Below are 19,396 nucleotides of genomic sequence, written 5' to 3'. Positions count from 1 at the left end.
AATGCAAAATACTATACACACCGGACTCGACAGAATTTCACCTCCCCCCTAATTTTTTTTTTTGCAGCGAAATAACCAAGATGAACAAAATGTCTTCAAGTGATGAAAAAAATCATTTGCTGCTCACAGAAAAATGCAAACGCCGATACTGGGTCTAATTTTGGAAAAAAGAGAGGAGCACAGAGTTTCGCCGTTTCATACACGAGCTGAAACGTTATCAGGAGCGCTTTCGCGGATACTTTCGTCTGTCAGTAACCCAGTTTGAATCCCTGGTGGATATGCTAGCTCCACATTTAAACATCTACATTAAACATAGATGACATTAGCTAACGTTTATGTTTCTCTGTCAAAGTCAAATATACTGTCTACAGAGATACGTTATAGAGGTGCCAAATACTGTTACGCTATTTCCTATTACATAACTATTTTAAGCTTTTTCATACATAATTAACGTATCAAGTGACAGTCTTGCATCGCCTTGTATTTCACAGATCCGTGACTACAGGCGACTCATTTAAAACGACCGCAGTAAGCTACCATTTGGGAGTCTCCCTGACGCGATGGCAACACCAGAAGCAACGGTGATTGGTCAGTGAGTTTTTGTCGCCGGCGAAGGTTCGCAAAAGAAATCGAACAGAGGGCCAAAAAAATTAATGTCGTGTTTGGTGTAGAATACACCGTCACTATACACGCGCTCGAATTAATTTACTGTCGTGCGAATAAGCGCACACCTTGCTCTTAGTTCTTGTTTAATGTGTTTCTTTTGCCATGTGCTTTTGTGTTGTTTTGGTTCTGTTTTCCTCTCCGGCTCACTTGGTTTAGCCTGCATTTGCTCCATGTTTTTCTTTTGCCATGTGCTTTTGTTTTGGTTCTGTCCTCCTCCCCAGCTCCACCCCCTTGTCATGCCCCTCACCTAACTTTTTCCTATAGCGCCGCCAAGTCATTTTCCCCAGGCGTTCTGCATTAATTTCTCTGTGTATAAATGTCCCTGGTTTTTGTCATCTTCTTGGTCTGCTATTTGAATGTAGGTTTCCTCGTGCATGCTTCTGGTTACCCTGTTTACCCATTTCAGTGTCCTTGATGACTCTCTGTCTCTTTACCTTTTCATATAATAGTTATTTTTCATTGCAGTTTCACTAAGGACTTCAATTAATACCACTTATGCTTGTATCATGCCTTCATGCTTCTGGCTTTCATGGCACAATAATATACTGTCAGCCATAGTTTTGTTAGAAACTGATCACTGATTAAATGGTGGTTGGTGAATTGATTATCCATGTCAAAAGTTGGGCTACTGTGTAAATGTACACTAACTGTATCTACAATATGGATTTACCTAATGAAGTGAGTATAGCTGCAAGGTATGTGTTTCTAATAAATGGATTGGTAAGTATATTTTAGAGCAAATATAAAGGAAAGTGCAAATATAACCCAATGAAAATTAATGATGCAAAAAAATGATGCAAAGAAATGATGCAAATAAAAAGCTATTGTTACTGTATTATTGATGAGAAAGACACTCTCAAGTAATTGTACCTCCATTTTCCAACAATGCCAAATATGTACGTGATTAAATTTTGTTTCATCTGCATTGCTTGCTATGCTTATGATTTTATAGCAAGTTCAATTGCTACAGGGTGACATCTAAAGATAAAATTGGAAATCAAAATCACTGGAAGTTCACTGCTTACAAAAGAGGTTGTATTCACCTTTATGAGATGTTAAGGATATAATGTTAAATATCCATATCGTTACCTCATAAGACTATAGATCCAGTAGTGCTAAAACATAAGAGAGAAAGGCTTAGACATTATATCTAAATCACTAAATCACACATGCAGGTAGTGGGAAAAGGCTACATGCAAGTATGTCTTTAATGAAGCTCAAAGTCCAAACCACCTATGAATGAACAGTGTTACAAAACAAAGTTGGTGAGACTGCAACCAAAAAGGGGACTGCAAGAGATTTCTGAGGGGCAACAGTTAGAATCCAGAGGGGAAAATGTATTTAGATGGATCTCTGACCAATGTCCTTTTCTCTTTATTGACTGACAGGATAGTTTTTTAAATCTATGAAAAGGAAAGTGAGAAAAGAAAAAAAGAGACAGAGAAGTTAACGTTGGAGGTGAAAGAGCAAGAGAGGGAGATGGAAAGAGAAAAAGAGGGAGAGAAATGGAGGAAGAGAACCAGACAGACAAAAGCAAAAAAATCCTGAAGCTGGCGGCTCTCCCGTTATGAGGCACGAAGGGGTCACACTGCCAAATGCAACAGTGCCCAATTCTTCACTCTCTCCACTGCTAAACAGATGGCTGCTCTTAATGGGGAGCATTCAACCTGAAAATCCCCTTACAATCCTTCTCTTTCTTTGCCTTTATGCAAGACGTCCTCAGGTGTGTGTGCATGTGTGTGTGTTTGTGTGTTCTTGTTAGTCTTTAGCTGTGCCGACACAGTTAAGCTGAAACTGGCAGAATCTGTTTCTAACCTGACAAATCTTTGAAATGCTACAGTAAAAACAAGAGCAAAAAAAAAAAAAAGGAACAAGGTATAATCACTGATGCCGAACTGAAGGCTCACAACTTGTTCTTGAAGGACTTGAAATGACATCAGCAGCAATCAGGCTATGACAGCTATAGCTTCAAAGAAAATAACATTCATGCTGAGTCAAGTGCCCCTGCAGTGGCTCTCGCACAAACCACACAGCATTACCCAGCCTTTTCATTTGCTTTATAATAGCATGTCATGAGTTCAGACAAACAGGGAACCACACAGTGTCTGACAGTGGTTTCCATACCTCCAAGGCTTGTGAAAATTAATCTGGTTTCTAGAAAATCATATTATAATCATAATGATTGAAATGTCCAGCCAACATTACTACACTACAATTAGTTGGTTTTATAATAGAACGTGAGAAGCTTAATCAGATATCCCCACTTTCATATGTCATCATGAAACCTTATCCAAAAGCAGAAACCATATACAAATATGTGCATCCTGGTTATAAATAAGAATCTCTGTAAGGGAGGGTCCAGGACTACTTTAAAACTGTTTAAAGTTGTCACATAAAATAGGTAATACTAGAATGAATAGCTTTCAGCCAATTAGCCGGGGCCTCGCAGGGAGCAGCTCTATAGGCAGAGTCTGCTGGGCCTCCTGTATAATTAGCGGGTCTGTGGCAGAGGCTGACCTCTCGACCCAGACCTACAGACAGCAGGAGATGCAGGAGGTGGCCCAGCTCACTTCTTCAATGGCACTGCTTTATGGGAACTCTGGGAACAGCAAGCATCTACTACCAGGACTACTCATTATCCAAAATAACAAACTGGTCTGAGCTTGTGGTTTACTGAATGACACTATGAAAAGGTGCCAGAGCACCCTATAATTCAAACATTATAAGAGTACATTTCCTGAAGAAAATGTAAGCAGTTGTTCAATATCCTTTCCAAAATTCTGTGAAAGTCCTTGGCCTCTAGATGGCAACATCATCCTTTTCTACCTTTGATTAACTTCCAAAGCATTCTTTTAACTAGAACTAGAATTACCCCTATACAAATGGGTAAGCAACTTCTCATGGAACATCAATTGATCTAGCATCAATAAGTCTATTTTACCCATATAATGGTGTTCTTCAAAAGCACGGAAATAAAAACATGAAAAGTCTGTTTGCACCAATGAAAACAAATCTCTGGTGCCCCCTTGTGGAAATAAGAAGCAGCTCGAATAGCATGAACTGAAGATTTTTTAAATATTCTTGTACAGTACAACAGAAACATTGACTGTGTATGCAAAAATGTACTGGGATGTCTGCTCAGCCTTCTGAGCATGGGTTGTCAAATTGGATCTAGACACAGGAACTCAGTAATCAGTCTAAACCCACCCACTGTGCTTCATGTTGGGGGGCTTGTCCATACGCACAGCCAGTTTGATCTTCAGGTCGGTGTCCTGGCTGTTTTTGGGGATCACCATCTTGTGCAGCTCTGCAGCTTTTGGCCCATTTGTGGTAGGGTTCAGCACCACCTGGTTAGGAGAAGGAAACTTGTTAAACTGGATGGATGAACACAAACACAAGCAGAAAGCACATGGATGGATGGATAGATGGATGGATGGATGAATAGATGGACAGAGAGGGATGGATGATCAAAATGAGGAATTAACAAAGAGATAAGAGAGTGTAGCAGAAAGATGCATGTAAGAGAGAAGGGAATGGATGTAGGCGGAGCAGATGCTCAGTGGGGGTCTCTAATGGGAGAGCCTCCATCTGTTAGCCTGGGAGCTTGAACTCCATTGCAATGACTCCAACACTTCTTTCATGTAGTTCTTACTCACTTGCACATACTCAAATACACACAGACAGACAGACACACACGCAGACATGCACACAGACATGCACCCCAACTCTCAGCCTGTGGAAGGAAATCTGGCATATAGCAAGGGCACCCATTTCTGGTCCTTGAGGCCTTAGTACCGGAAAGTTCAATGGGCAGTTTGAAGCATGATAATTAGCAAGGTTACAGCAGAACTGTGCACTGCAGTAGCACCTTGGCATAACTATATTTACTCATATGAATGGATATTGATTAGATAATGAACAATGATTCATGGCTGAGATTTACCCTTCCCAGCTCTTTGTCCTCCAGGGCCAAAACACCAGTGCTCTCAGTAAAAAGTTTCACTTTAACCACAGGCAGGGGATGGGTGGTGGTGAAGTCTCCTTGCGTGCCCCACCTGCAAAAGAACATAGCACAATATGTTCATGGATGGCTATAGTCACTCGTTTACAAAAAATCTGCAGCTGAGCACTGATGGTAGGTTTCGGATAACCACATTCCCCTTGCCAGTTTTTATCACTGTCAATAATTAGCTAAATCGTTTTCATTCAATTATGTGGACAAAGTGTTTGGTTTATTTCTTCTGACAACACTTATTATTTTGCAATAATTTACCTGCAGGTATAAACTGTAAAAAAGGGCATTAGCGAGCATATTAGCTGAGTGCTAGACCATATACACTCTCTAAAGCAACTCCCTGCCTCCTCCTCACACATGTATTTAAACATATTTCTTGAAATAGTCATTCCCTGATGAGGGTTCCATGGGTATTTGCATGTTGTAACAGTAGAGATGTGCTGCTTTTTTGTGTTGGTGTGTGTGTCACCTGGCACTGTACAAATCCATTCAGAACATCTTAAGTGAGTAAACAATAGCAGGCTGTTACGCTAGACAGCCTGCTTGGGAACATGATTAAATACTGTCAGACACTTTAAATGACCTCACACTACCTAAGGGCTAACTGAATGCCAAAACAATATACTGTATAGTTGCCACTGTTGAGCCCCTGAACAAGGCTCTTATTCAATTGCTCAAGTTGTACTCAGTCATAATTGTATGTCACTTTGGATAAAAGCCATACATGTAAAGGTAAATGTAAATTCTTATGTTCAGTACAAGTTCAGCACAATTTTTGGACTAAGCCACTGCATTTTAATATGGGCCTCTGACATATCCAGGGGTGTTGTTAGGAGTGGGCTTTGGTTTGATGCCAGCCCTGAATGATTTTTTCTATCTCAGTTTTATTAAAACTGTGCACTTCAGCATTATTCTCAATTTAAAGTTACACTGCAGCATCCACCAGGACCTTTGAGCCCCTCCTCACTGAGCAAGAAGGCAGAAGATAGATGACATGACATGGCTTTCTATTTCTTCTTTCTTTCTTCTCCTGTTCTTCTCTATAAAATTAACCTATTTGTTTATGGCTAGTGACCGCTTTCTGATCTCCATTTTTTTAAAAAGCCAGTACTGTGTTTAATTATCGTTAATAAAATTGAAATGCATCCTTAAAGTTCTGGTCAACGCTGTCCATTCTACAGGAAAACATCTTGTGGCTAGGTTCAAACCACTGGGGGCTCCAGCCTTAAATAAAAAACCCTAGAAATGCCCCTGGACAGCTATAATGTATGTTTTGCCAGCCTAAGTGTCAGCATTCTCCAGATATTTAGAAAAATTCTGCTGTGTAGCAGATGCACACTGGAGCAGTATTCAAGACAGCCACATAGAACATAAAATCTAAAGCAAACCTTCTTACAAAGAAGAAAAATGTGTTTAACCCTAGATTACATCGAGTGGTATAAAATGGCAACTGTACCTTAGCCCCAAGATCAGAGACCTGATCTTCCCTTTGCTAAGGGAGCAAGAGCTTCCTACTGCATGCACACACCCACGCCACACATGTATGTCTTTGAACCACAATGATTTTATCACAGTTTCTGTGTTATCTAAAAAGTGAGGCTCTGCCCCCAATCTACAGAGCATCCGTCTCTAAAGGCTGCAGCAAAACACTTCTAATCTTAAGCACGTGTGAGCCTGCCATGTTCTTAATTAGGCATATCTTTTTGTGAGTGACAACAGGTTCCCTTTAATAAACACAATAATAAATAATTAAATAAATAAATAAAACCTACAAGATAGAAACTGAAAATTCAAGATAAAAAAAAAATAGTAAAAATCTGTTTATTGCAAACAAACAGATGGAGGAGCTACAAATTATGTTGAAATGATGCAAAAGTTGTGCACTTCAAGTGTAAAATGTTCTAATTTAACATAGCCAGTGCAATTCAGATATAATGAAATGCTGTTTCAGTCTCTCAGATATATCAACTTTCATGAGTTAAAGCCTTGAATCCCCACACCTTCTCACGAATAGTGATGGAAGTGGAAGAGTAAATAAACATGCAGTTTCGAGCAATAAACATGCAACTTTATACATACATACACTATGCTGCTTTATACATACACTACACTGGCAAAAATGCAAATAACTGACAATAACTAAAATGATGCTGCACTAACAAGTCATGCCTACATTTCCACTAAAGAAATGAGAATGGACTTTTTGGCATCTGAGATTGAGGAAGGGCAAGGGTGATCAGCTATAGTATTAGACCTGAGCAGCACCAAGCCTCACATCCCAGCAGAACCACGTAACAGATACACAGTATATCAGACACCCTTTGATCAAATTATTAAGAGAGACATTTCAATATCAAGCATACTTGGGGTGGGGGGTGGGGGGGGGGTACAAGGTACACCTTGCTACACTATGCCCTGTCCTTTGTATTAAAGCATAAAGTGCATCTAACCAAAGATGAGTAATTTAATTTAGCCCTTCTTAGTGTGATGATAAATAAGGAAAATCCAGGTGCTAAGTGAAAGTGAACTGATTAATCAATCCATTCTGTGCTCCAGACGATGGAATGAAACAGTGATGAAATAGTGCCTTTCCTTAGCTGAAGATAATCAGCACACAGCTTATGTGGGCTGGATGAATATTGCCTGTTAATTGGCACAGTTATTGAATTTACAATGCAGTGCAATGGAAATATTAAAATGTAAAGAAAAAATTATGGCTTCAAGACAAAACAATTTGCCAGTTAAATACCATACACTCTTAAAACATGCATCAAGAATAAGAGCATGAGACTGAATTATATATTAAGATGGAAAATGTAAAGCAAATATGGGCACATACGGGAACCAAAACTGTGCAACAGCACATGTGACCTCAGTGTAGCAGTTGCAGAAAGGAGGGTATGGATTCAGTCTGTCTCTGCTCTGGTTGAAAGAGATGTGTCACTAAGGGGCAACTGCACTCTGCAGTATTGCTATGTAAAGAATATAATCCTGTGTAAAGAAGAAACTGCATCACAACACCCAACCATGCACCCAAATCTCTGCTGAATGAATGCACACTGTAACAGTCAATATGAGAGCTTTTCAAACATAGGGCCTTCAGGCCCTGAATTAGAAGTAGAATTAACTTAAAAGAACATACTCATAAAACTACTCATGAGAAAAATATCTAATTAATTAATTAGTACTTTTCTGAGATTCATGTTTGATGTAGTGGCTTTCAAACTAGAAGTTACTTTTTTTTTTGCACAAGAGGGTACAATAATTACAAACAACAAAAGAAACAACAAAAAAAAAGACAATGTGGAGGGAAAGTTTATAAAAAGCCCAGAAAGAGCTTGAACAAAATACTCTCCCTCAAAGAAAAAAACATACATATTAAATTGAATTAAATAGAAAACAATGAGTGACTAAATTAGTTTACAATGGCATTTTAAACACTGCTATAAATTGAAACAAGGAGTGTCTCTGCGGTAAAGCACACGTACAGAGCAAAACAAACAAAATAATACCTAGCCATATGCAGCTAACTTTGTAAACTCTAAGCCAAATATAGTTTCTAAGTTATAATTAGCAAGGCCACTTAATGGATTACTCAACCATGGAGTTTTCCATGCAGTCCACATCCTTGATGTAGTTTGATGGGGTGGGGGGTGTGTGGGTGTGGGGGGGTTTCATTAACCTACATTTTGGGAAGTTCCTGGAAATCTAGAACAATTAGAACAACTAGTGCAATGAAACATACAAAAGAATGAGTGAACAGTGGAAATTCATTTTAATTGGTATTTTGAAAAAGCTTATGGTGAGAACCTTCCAATAATACACTGTGACTAACCATGAAATCATGACTGTGGAGCCAAGAAAGCTAGTAATCTAGAGGCTGTAAAACAGTATCCACTGCCTACATTTCATATCATTGCATAGAGGTTATCTTTTTGTCCACTAGTGATAAAAATTCATACAGTTTATATGTGAGGGACAGTGCATTGGAGCGCAAGTGTACACTATAAATATTGGTAAATGGGTTGAAGCGCAAGACTGAAAATTCTAGAAAAAGAAAACAAAGTTGCTGTCATGGTCTTAATTCACTGATCACAGACGGAGGGAAGTGCCTACCTGATTACTCGTGAGATAGTGGTGTCTACTGTGAAGTGAGTGGGCTGGGCCCTATGTGAACTCTAATGGTTTGGTACATTATATTTGACATCCTATGTATAATTATAATACACATTTCAGAATGTTAGGTGATGATTTAAATTTGATAAAATAATTATTGTCTACAGAATTAATGCTGTAAAATTAGTGACCACAAGTCCTCTTTTTCCTGGACGCAAGTCATTCTGGATAAGAGCACCTGCTAAATGCTGAAAATGCAAAATAAAAAACATTATGTTTACATTATACATTTTCCAAATTTTATTTGTAAGGAACAACTTAATGGAGAGGAATAAGAGTATCTGGTCTTAAGGCTATGAAGGCAATTGTTATTTATCCCGCAAATAAGTGAAATAAATAGATTTGTTAAAGTAGTTAATTATATGCGACACCCCCTCTTCTTTTTGAAGACCAAAATATGGCCACCATGTAAAATGATATTACTGCTAGGAAAACAATTACACCGTTTTATTTTACCCTGAGGACTTTCTATCTCAATCTGACCCACATTTCACAACAACTCAACATGCTGCACTCAGTTTAATCTAAACCAATATTTTTAATTATCTGTGCATCCATATTAAAACTTATATAATGAAACATAAAACAGGATTGTGATGAATATCCAATACACATAAAATTAATTCCAATTATACCATAACAATTCCAGTAACACAACCACATGTTCTAATACATCAGTGTGAAATTAGAGTATAGAACCAAAAATAATATAATTTCCTGGGAACTCCCCCCATCGCCACAACTACAATAGCTTTTATTTAATGTAAACTCATGGAACTTTAAATGTACCTTTTGATGCCAATAATATGGCTTATGAAGCACAGCTTTCTTTCATTTTAATTTCTATGAGTTAACATAAAAAAAATGTTTTTGCACCTTTCTTGGGCACCCTTCTTGTGTGTTTTACACAAACGCTTCATATAATCATACATTTAAAATTATATTTATGCAGTTAATCACTTCTGCAGCCTAGTAATTAGGCCAAATGATCCAACTTTAACTAAAGATGTAAGCAGTTAAAGATAAAAATGTGAGGTTTTCATGCCATAATTAAAGCACTGAACTGTTGCCAGCTTTTGGCTCTTTTGGTAAAAAACCTGCATTGTGATGATTTAGGATATTGCAACACACCTGCAAATTATCAATAAAGGATAATATGTTTGATTAGCCTGAGGCTACATTTGTTCTTCAGAGTACCTCAGTCGGTTTAGTACATTTGTAATACGCCACTAATCTCAATCATTATACAAAGATTTTTTTAAATAGTTTTTAAAGGGACTCATGACTAGAGAAACATTCAGATTTTGAAGGATACAACAAATGTGAAGTATTTTGAGATGCATTTGTATCAGATCTGGTTTGTGGAAAGTTAATTATTGTGGGCTCAGGCAAAATGGAATTTTGACCTTGAGTTTGAAAGAACCGAGGCACTATGTCTGGAATTTTATGTTTTCGTAGAAGCTACACTGTGAAATGTTAGCTTACTTCACACTGCCAAAAGACTGTACTTTATAGAGCATCCTATTTGTGATGCTGCTTTCTGGACATCAGTCTAAGAGGTCAGTAAGACATCAGATTTCCTCCAGTGTCATGATAGCACTTTGTTTCAGAACCTAATATGGGGACTGACCTTTGCTTGAAAATAATGTAAGAGTGCTATGCTATGACTCTAGAGTCACAGAGCATTTACAGGTTTAAATTAAGAAGAATATATTAAGCTTCTCAAACTGGTTATGGGACATATCATAACATCAAAGGGCTGTGATGATGAATGGGAAGTCATCTGAAGACAGAGTTTTGAATACTCACTGTGGTCTGGAAGCCTCTGCCTGGTCTGTCTGAAGTTTCTCTCCTCCTTCTACTTCCATCGTACAATACACAATTCTGTTAGGAGCTACTGACTTCAGCCCCTGCACTTCCATGATCACAATCTGGATAGAGACCAAAAAAGATGACAATGGTCTTGTGCTCATTCAAGTGTGTTTTGTTTTTTGTTTTTTTTAATGAAAATTGCCTAAGCACTTTAAAAGTCTGATATAAACATTAGTGCTTAAAAATGTTTGAAATAAACTATGCTTGTAACATTTTAAGTTTGAATTTTACCAATAATTTCCCTTTCCATTACCTATATTCACACCAAATTTCAGAAAGAAAATCACTAGCCAGTGCCACTCTGTTGGAAGTGCTTCTATTATCGGATATTCCAAGGAATACTCTTACAATATTCTAAGAAAAACTAGTGTAAAAAATGAATGGAAAACCAGGGTAATAAGTAAAAGTCAAAGCCCTTGATTAGTTTCTTGTGTTGACAGCTTACTATCTCATATACATCATTCCCTGGAGAAAGCCTTTTGTTGTCACAATTTCTACAAGTAATATTTGAAGTAAACATTTTTTATTAAAATATTATTAATATATTTCTAAATTTAACATTTTATTAAACATTCTTAATATTTGAAGTAAACAAAAACAAAGAAAGAAAAACAACAGCACATTACCATCATAATTTAATATTTTAATCAGAGATATCCATGAAACAGGATGTCAATAAAAAAGAAAATAATACGCTCAACATGATCATGTTCCTTTGGCAGTAAACATATAGGAACACAGAAATGAATGGAGGGGATGAGAAAGGGTACTTTTGATTTACCTCCAAAGTGAAGGACAGCACTACGTCCGATTTGGAAAGGGGAAGGTCGTTCTCATCTCCTATGTCCAAGAAGCTGTTCATCGGTGTTAGTTTAGGCTTGGTTTTAGGCTTCAGGTCTTTGGCTACTGGCAGGCTCTCCAGGTTGGCCATGAGCAGATTGATAGATGATCTCAGTTCTTCTACATACATCAACTCCATGTCCTTAGACACAAACTTAGGGTACTTCCTCTCCTGCCAAGTATATTTGGGAAGTGTGTCAGGGCAAAATACAGGACATTACACAGAGTATAGATTTCAGGAGTAGAATCCTAGGCCCTGAGACATGAACATATAAGATGAACTATAAACAAGCAAGTCACTGTCATTATCTCAAATGACCGAGTGATCTGTTAGTCTTTCTTGAAAAGAGCATCTGTTAAATAAATACATTCGCCTATTGCCAAGCATGCCCAGAAAAAGAGCAAATTGAGCATTCTCTGAACATAAACACCTTCTGGGAATCTAGAATTCTTACAAAAATTCCAGTTAACAGTGCCATGATAGCTCACAGATTATAAAAAACCCCATCCAATTATTTGCATTGTCTATGCTCATTATATGCCATACAGGAGATAACAGTATTCACATTAAGCACAACACACATATATACTGTAATGCTGAACTCACAACAACAGTAAAACAAGCTGATGACATACTCTGGCAACTCGCTCTGTGAGCTGCAGCCTCCCATCCAGTTCTCTGCGGATCTGTGCTGCCTGCTCATCCACATTGTCCAGCTGGAGAAAAACAGATTAAGTAAAAAAAGATTCACAGTCCTCATCTGCCTTCAGCTTCAGCAAATCTATAAATATACCTGTGAAAAGAGAGGGATTGCCATTTAACAATATCAGCCCATTACACAAAGACTCATTCACTCTCCTCACACAAGTACTAGACCTTGGATGGCCTAGAGTCAATGGCCTAGTATTTTAACTCAATCACACAGCCAAAAACCCTTATTGGCATGTCAATAACAGGTTACCTCATATTTCCTATATATTCAGGAGATTCATACACAGCCAAACATACACAGTTTCGACTTAAGCCACACTCCCTCTGGCAACAATTGGGTTGACTGCGTTGATTTTACATAGCAGTATCACCATAGATATTGGAAGTATTACCATATCACATTTCTTATGAGCAGATGATATATGCCACTGGAGAAGAACTGTGAGTGCAGTGATAGCTTTCGTCTTCCTAACTCCTGCTTTTTTAACTAATAATTTCCTTATTACACTCACAAGAATTGGGTTTCTCTCAAACAGAAAAAAAAAGGGTTGCTAAATGCCACTTCAGCATTGGTACATATGGTTGGAAGGTATATATACTAGGAAGATCCTAATAAATGATGGTCTTCTTAGCAATAGGTAATGTACACATTAGATAATTTAAAACATTAGAGCCCACAGGCAGTGTATAGAATGCAGGCTCAATGGTGCAGTTTGCATGCCTAAGCAGAACGAATTTCATCTTAGAGAAGGCAGATTGTTTTAAGCTATCAAGTCATAAACACATTCCAAAAGGAACATGCTGACCCAGACAAAATAGATACCACAGGCATATGCATCTGCAGAAACCTCTTCAACAGCACCCACTGAGATAGTTTTCCTCAAGGTGAAAGTCATGTAAGCTCTAGGTAGGTACAGAACGAAGTTTAATGGTGATATAGAGGTATTAAGAATAGATGAGACTAATTAGATCAGCCAATAGGGAGAACCGGTGATCAGGAGAGGAATTTGGCAACCCAGTCAGACATAGTGAGAAGGTTCCCCCTCTGTACAACTGTTTGAGTATTTAAGATTAACATAAACAAATGTTAGATTTTCCTCTCAATTCTGAAGTGCTCCTTGTTACAAACAATGGATTCTTTGTAATAAAGTTATTTCTTGATCCCCATTACTTGTTGTCTTGTATTCTTCTAAATTAACTCAATCTATTAAGAGTGCATATAAATCTCAAATCTGTAGTGAAAGCAATGTAGTGTTAAAGGGACCTCAGAATTGTGGATGTTGTTTGATTACCTATAGTGACATTGCACAGATTATGGTCCAGATACATATGAACCACAGTTAATGTTAAATGCAGAATATTTAAATCACGGCAATCAGTATTTCCAAAATGATTTACAATATAGGTTTCTTCTTGTCGAAAGACAGAAAATCATGGGTGTGAAAGAATATGCCATGAGAGTTTACACTCATTAAGACAATGGTCACTCATTAAGAACTAATGTGATCATCCATTTTCAGTTTCTGAGAGGTAATTAAGGACTACGTAAAAACAGATAATCAATGACATTCATAGCTCATCTTTGGTTAATTAGTGCCTAAAACAGCCGGCGTTCATATGCAACAGACTGTAATATGGAGAGTTAGACATCTGAGTACACTGTAACAAAAAATGAGATGAAACTAATTAAAGGAAGAATAAGCATGTGGTTGTGCAGAGCCAAGGCTCATCCTACATTCCAACCTCACATCATAAATTGGGAGAAATGTCTCCAGTGGGTCAGTGGGTATGCACTGAAATACTCAAATTCCTTTCAAGGAGAATCTGCAACTGTTTATTCAAGAGACAGCAAATGGAATTGTAATTAAATTTCTTAATGAACTAATCTTAAAGTAAGCAAAAAGTATATCTGTAACTTTTGCTAACACTGCAACAGTGTTGGTACTAATTTAGAATACAGAGATGACGTATTCGTCACAGATAAACCAGCTTCTAAAATCAACTTTAATAGTCAGTAAAATGAAGCAATGCTTACCCATAATCCCTAAATGAAAATGCATTGCAGAATTATTTGTACATTAACACAGCCAAAATACCAAAATTGTCAAACTGAAGTGGATCACAGAAAAACCCCCCAAAAAAACAGAATCCAGGGTGAGCTAACTTCTTCGTAGAGGTCCTAATTTTAAGCAATAATGCAAAATCATGTAATCGGTAGAGCTATCAGCCCTGCTTCCTCCCAGAACTACAGAAGCACCCAATGGTCCATTTCAACCCTCAGCAAACATCAATATAGATGTAGGTTAATGTTAAAGCATGACTGGAAACTACTACACAGAAGAGATGAAGACAAAAGTCTAGTATAGTGGTTACTTATGTATGTGACCTTATAAGGCCATTTAAACACCCACACCCTTTTCATGTACATTTGTGCACACCCACCCACCTTCTCACATATTCATAACAACCCACCAACACCCATGCACACCCATCAACACCGACACCAATCAAGACCAACTGTTCTTGTTGCTGTGTTACTGAGTTGCTATTCTTCTACTTCCACACCCCCTGTTATTCTATTTTGGTTTTGCTATCATTTCTATGACAACAAGGCTCAGGAACATCCTAATAAGAGACATCATAAGACTTGGAAGAGGCATGTTAATGTCACACTCCACTCTCCTCTGTGCTCACCTCAGGCTGGAGGAATCAACAACCCCATTAAAGCAATTCCACTCACCTGGAAGAGAACATATGTGCCTTCTCTGCCTTTGCCCTTTGAACCAAACAGCAGGGTGACAGGGAATGGCACTGTGACCACTGTGATAGGTCATTAAAAAGATCAGGCTCCATTTTTGATGCCATACCCAGCCATGTCAGGAGGAAATAACTATCGCAGTCTTTTCTGAGGTTGAGCTGCTGCTAATTCGTTACCACTTCCTGCCACCTTGCCACTGGCCTCGGCTGCTGTCCGCTAATGAGTGATGACAGGGTGATAGGGTGCAGAAGAGGCTGAATGTGTTCATTAGGCAGACGATGACAGGTGCAAGGAGGAAGAGAGCATGTGGGATGGAGGGAACATCTCTGACCCTCTCCAGACTAGTCCCTCCACACACACCTGTGATAGCATGGCAGGGTGATTCACCACCTTCATCAAAGGGGAGAACAGCTGGTCTTTCCCACTTGGGCCACAACTGCATTCATTCTGTCCCTCTACATGTCCCTGCATGGTATCTTTCTGTCTTTTGGTGTATCCGCACATTTCTGTACAGTCCGACTTCTTTTTACGACATGTTATCTGTCACTATGTTTATTTGTTATTATGTCAGCTCCCTTAAGCCTTTGTCTCATCAGTTGCCTCTGCACCAGAGACATTCTGTTTTATTTACCAGTTCTTACTGTTTGTGTCTCTCTCTACAATGTTTATATTGTCTCAGTCTGTCTGTTACTGGCATTCTTGAGTCTCTTCAGTCAGGTTCTGTCTCTCTTAAGGTCTGCTTGAACTGATTTGGTCTTCCAGTCTGTCAGGCTGTCCCCATCTGTAAGCATTCCACTGTGCATCCCTCCCTCTGAGCCTGTCACTCATCCTCCACCCAAACCTCCTCCCTCCCCCTCCCATCCAGAGCCTCTGCTTGGCAATCTCACAGCTTCTGCACTTATATGGCATTTGCTCAGTCATGTTTTCAGAGACACAACTCTACAACTTCTTTATTGTGCTGTCCTTCTCTCACTCTAAGGTTTTATGTAAAGTACCTTACATTTGCTGGTAAAACAGTCAGCAGTCACAGAATAGGAAGAAAAAAAGCATGAATAATATCACTAAAATTAAATTACCAGTGCCTTAAAAATTACTCAAATTAGCACAAGTTATAAAAAGTGTACCATTAGTATAAAATCATCCAATCCATATGCATATTTGATTTTGAATGGATATATTGCCATTTTTACCTATCAATCAACACTTAAATCACCCATAATGACTCTACAAGCATTGTACACCTGCATTTGGACAGTTTATCCCATTCTTTATGGCAGATCCTCTCAAGCTCCATTAGACTGAATTGGGAGCATCTGTGAACTGCCATCTTCAGGTCTCCCCACAAATGTAAGCTGGCGTTTACATCTGGGCTTTGGCTGGACCAATCAGTATCATTCAGGGACTTGCCCTGAAGCCACTCTGGTGCAGATTTGGATGTATGCTTTGAGCCTTTGTCAAACTTAAAGGCGATCTGTCACCCAAGTCTGAGTTTGTGTGCACACTAGATTTTCTGCTCCTGTATTTGGTTGCATTAAACTCAATTATTACCACTCTCATTGTCCAGAAGCAGCCCCATACCATAATTCTGCCACTACCATGTATCATTTATGGCATTTATGTCATTTAAATGCCGTAAACGTTAATGCCATAAACACATCACCATCAGGACTGTTTTAGCCAGGTGATGTTCAGTGCCTATTTTTATTCAGGTATAGTTCTCATTGAACCAGAGAATCTTTACACACATTTTGCAACAGCCCTTTTATATGATGTAGCTTCATGTAGAACACCTTGGCTTAGATAGGGAGGAAGAACAAGGGAGACAAGTTTATGCACCCTAAAGCACCTATTATTTCTTGAAACATCTGACAGCCTAGTGAATAATAAGTAAGACTTTAAATAGGGTACGGTCAATGTGATATCGGTGCAACCAATTTTACTTACCCACTGGTTCACCACGGCTGTATCTCTACCTCACAGATGATGTTTGGCCAAGCCCCTGCATTCACACTTCCATATTGCCAGTCTGTCAAAGATCCCTGACTTATGGAGAGCTGCAGAGATGGTTGTCTGTTCAGTAGGTTCTCCCATCACACAGAACTTTTGGAGCCCTCTTAGACTGAACACTGGATTCTTTCTTACCTCCCCGAATAAGTCCCTTCTTGTTGGATGCCCAATTTGGCCGTATGCCAACTCTGGAAGGTTTGAAGTTGAGGCAAAGTTCTTCCATTTTAAAATTATTGAGGTTACTGTTATCCTGGGAATAGTCGAAACTTTAGATATTGTTTCATATTCTTGCCCTGATCTATGCCTTGACAAAATTTGATTGATCCACAGTTCCTTGGATCAATGCAGCGTAAAATGTGTGCCTCATAGACCCAGGTGTGTGCCTTTCCAAACTTTGTCCAATCAATTCTGGTTGCAACACATGGGCTCCAATTGAATACACACATCTCAAAGGTAATTAAAGCAAAGAAGGTGTACCAGAGCACAACTGGGATTGCCACACAAAGGGTCTCAATTCTTGTAAGATTTAAAGTTTTTTGATTTTTAATTAATTTTGGAAACTCTCTAAAACATGTTATTCTTAGGCATTAAGTGTTGATTGATGGCAATTACAGTCATTCAAAATCAAACTCTCAACTCCATGGAATCCGTATATATATATATATATATATATATATATATATATATATATATATATATATATATATATAACTTCAGTGTACTGTAGTGGAGATATCTAGCAGCTGTTTAGAATATTTATTTCTCTCTCATATATATTTGATTTTGAATGACTATATCTATATCTATCTATCTATCTATCTATCTATCTATCTATCTATATATATATATATATATATATATATATATATATATATATATATATGAATGAGATGAGAGAGAGAGAGAGAGAGAGAGAAAAGGAAATGGAGAAAATACTGTACTGCACCCTCCCAAGCTTCTGGTAGAAAGTCTGAAAAGATATGACTCAAAGGGTGAGACAAGAACTTATAAAAACAAACTCACAAAAATTACACACACACACACACACACACACACACACACACACACACACACACACACACACACACACACAATTGCCAAATTGCCACTGATAGGCCCCTCAGCAAGATCGCTTCTCATAAGAAGAATCTTTGATGTAAATAGTAGACATTAAAAAGAAGAGAGAATTTTAATTCATCCTACTACAAAACATTCTATTTTTTTTAAATGTACTAGCAACCTTTTCTCAGACACCAGCCTACCCCAGTTCAGTATTTTTTATCCTCCATGTAGCTGCTCCCTCCAACTGGGCATATGGTAGGAAATGTAAAATTGTACTTGATCATTTCACTTATCTTAGCTGGCCAATATTTAAAAGCATATTTTCAGAGCTTCGAAGTGGTGCACTTGGCAAAAAAACAGATTTATATAAAAAAAGATGCACATCTGTATATTTGCATAGACACTGGGAGAAAAGGTTTATAGGTAAATGTAAAAAGCAGAGGCTTGAAATATAAGCCAACCTCCACATGCCCAAAATCCACGCATTGCAGATAAGTGTGTGGTGCTGTGTGTCAAGCAAATGTTGCTTGGTATTTCTGGAAAACATGACTAGCACAAGACACAAAACAGAAGCAAACAAAATACTGTTCCCTAGTAAACAAGTTAACATTGTGTGCATGCTGGCAGACACTTATGTGCACACCTGCACACGAGGCCCACACATGTTCATATATGGTTATTTGAGTATTTTGTCCAACCAGCTGTGATGTATTTTGTGTGGACATGATATATAGTAACCAACTATACCATTTTTATATAAAGTATAATAGTTTTAATTAACTTAGAAGCTGCATTAATTCATATATGTATTAAAACCCTAAGGGTCCGATTCACCCAAATAACGAGTGCTAATTTGCATTTGGGTTTTGCGCTAATTTTGGGTAAATTTCATGTGTATTTAGTGTGCATTTGAAGATAAAAAAAAAGAGGTCTCCCTGAAGGAGCATACAGTCTGATGGAAACAGTCACTAAGGTCAGTAAACTGTGTATTCAACTACCATGCCAGGGAACTGCTACAAAAAGGGAGTTCAATGTATGCCACTGTCCAAAAGTCTGAGAACCTAAAGCTACTCTGGCGGGGCTAACACTTGACAGTGCATGGCTATTACTTACTGTCTTTGAAGAACAGATATGTGGTTAATGACAATGTTCCATTTTTTGCTCTTTTGTTTCTGTTTGCTGAGCCATGCTGAACTTGAAACTGGCTATATTTTTAGAAGATGGACAAACATTTTCTCCAAATGTTTAAACACCAAATATTTATTTACCTTTACTCCACATTTAGATA

At 38.1% G+C, this 19,396-nt stretch overlaps 1 protein-coding gene across 3 annotated transcripts in view; it reads right to left on the bottom strand.

Annotated features, from left to right (window-relative positions):
• The window catches only part of cadps2 (Ca++-dependent secretion activator 2), a 75,939-nt gene that overhangs the window by 54,205 nt on the left and 2,338 nt on the right, over window positions 1–19,396 (bottom strand). For all 3 annotated transcript variants that reach the window (XM_035523760.1, XM_035523759.1, XM_035523761.1), the window contains exons 2-6: window positions 12,206–12,286; window positions 11,511–11,741; window positions 10,667–10,788; window positions 4,610–4,721; window positions 3,874–4,013 (exon numbers count right to left, since the gene is read on the bottom strand). In XM_035523760.1, the coding sequence (XP_035379653.1) occupies window positions 3,874–4,013; window positions 4,610–4,721; window positions 10,667–10,788; window positions 11,511–11,741; window positions 12,206–12,286 (686 nt within the window). The remainder of the gene's footprint in view (window positions 1–3,873; window positions 4,014–4,609; window positions 4,722–10,666; window positions 10,789–11,510; window positions 11,742–12,205; window positions 12,287–19,396) is intronic.

The sequence above is a fragment of the Electrophorus electricus genome, chromosome 2, assembly GCF_013358815.1.
Source record: "Electrophorus electricus isolate fEleEle1 chromosome 2, fEleEle1.pri, whole genome shotgun sequence".
In the NCBI taxonomy this organism is placed as follows: Eukaryota; Metazoa; Chordata; class Actinopteri; order Gymnotiformes; family Gymnotidae; genus Electrophorus; species Electrophorus electricus.
The sequence above is the reverse complement of the archived record's forward strand: the minus strand, read 5'-3'. Positions and strand labels throughout refer to the sequence as shown.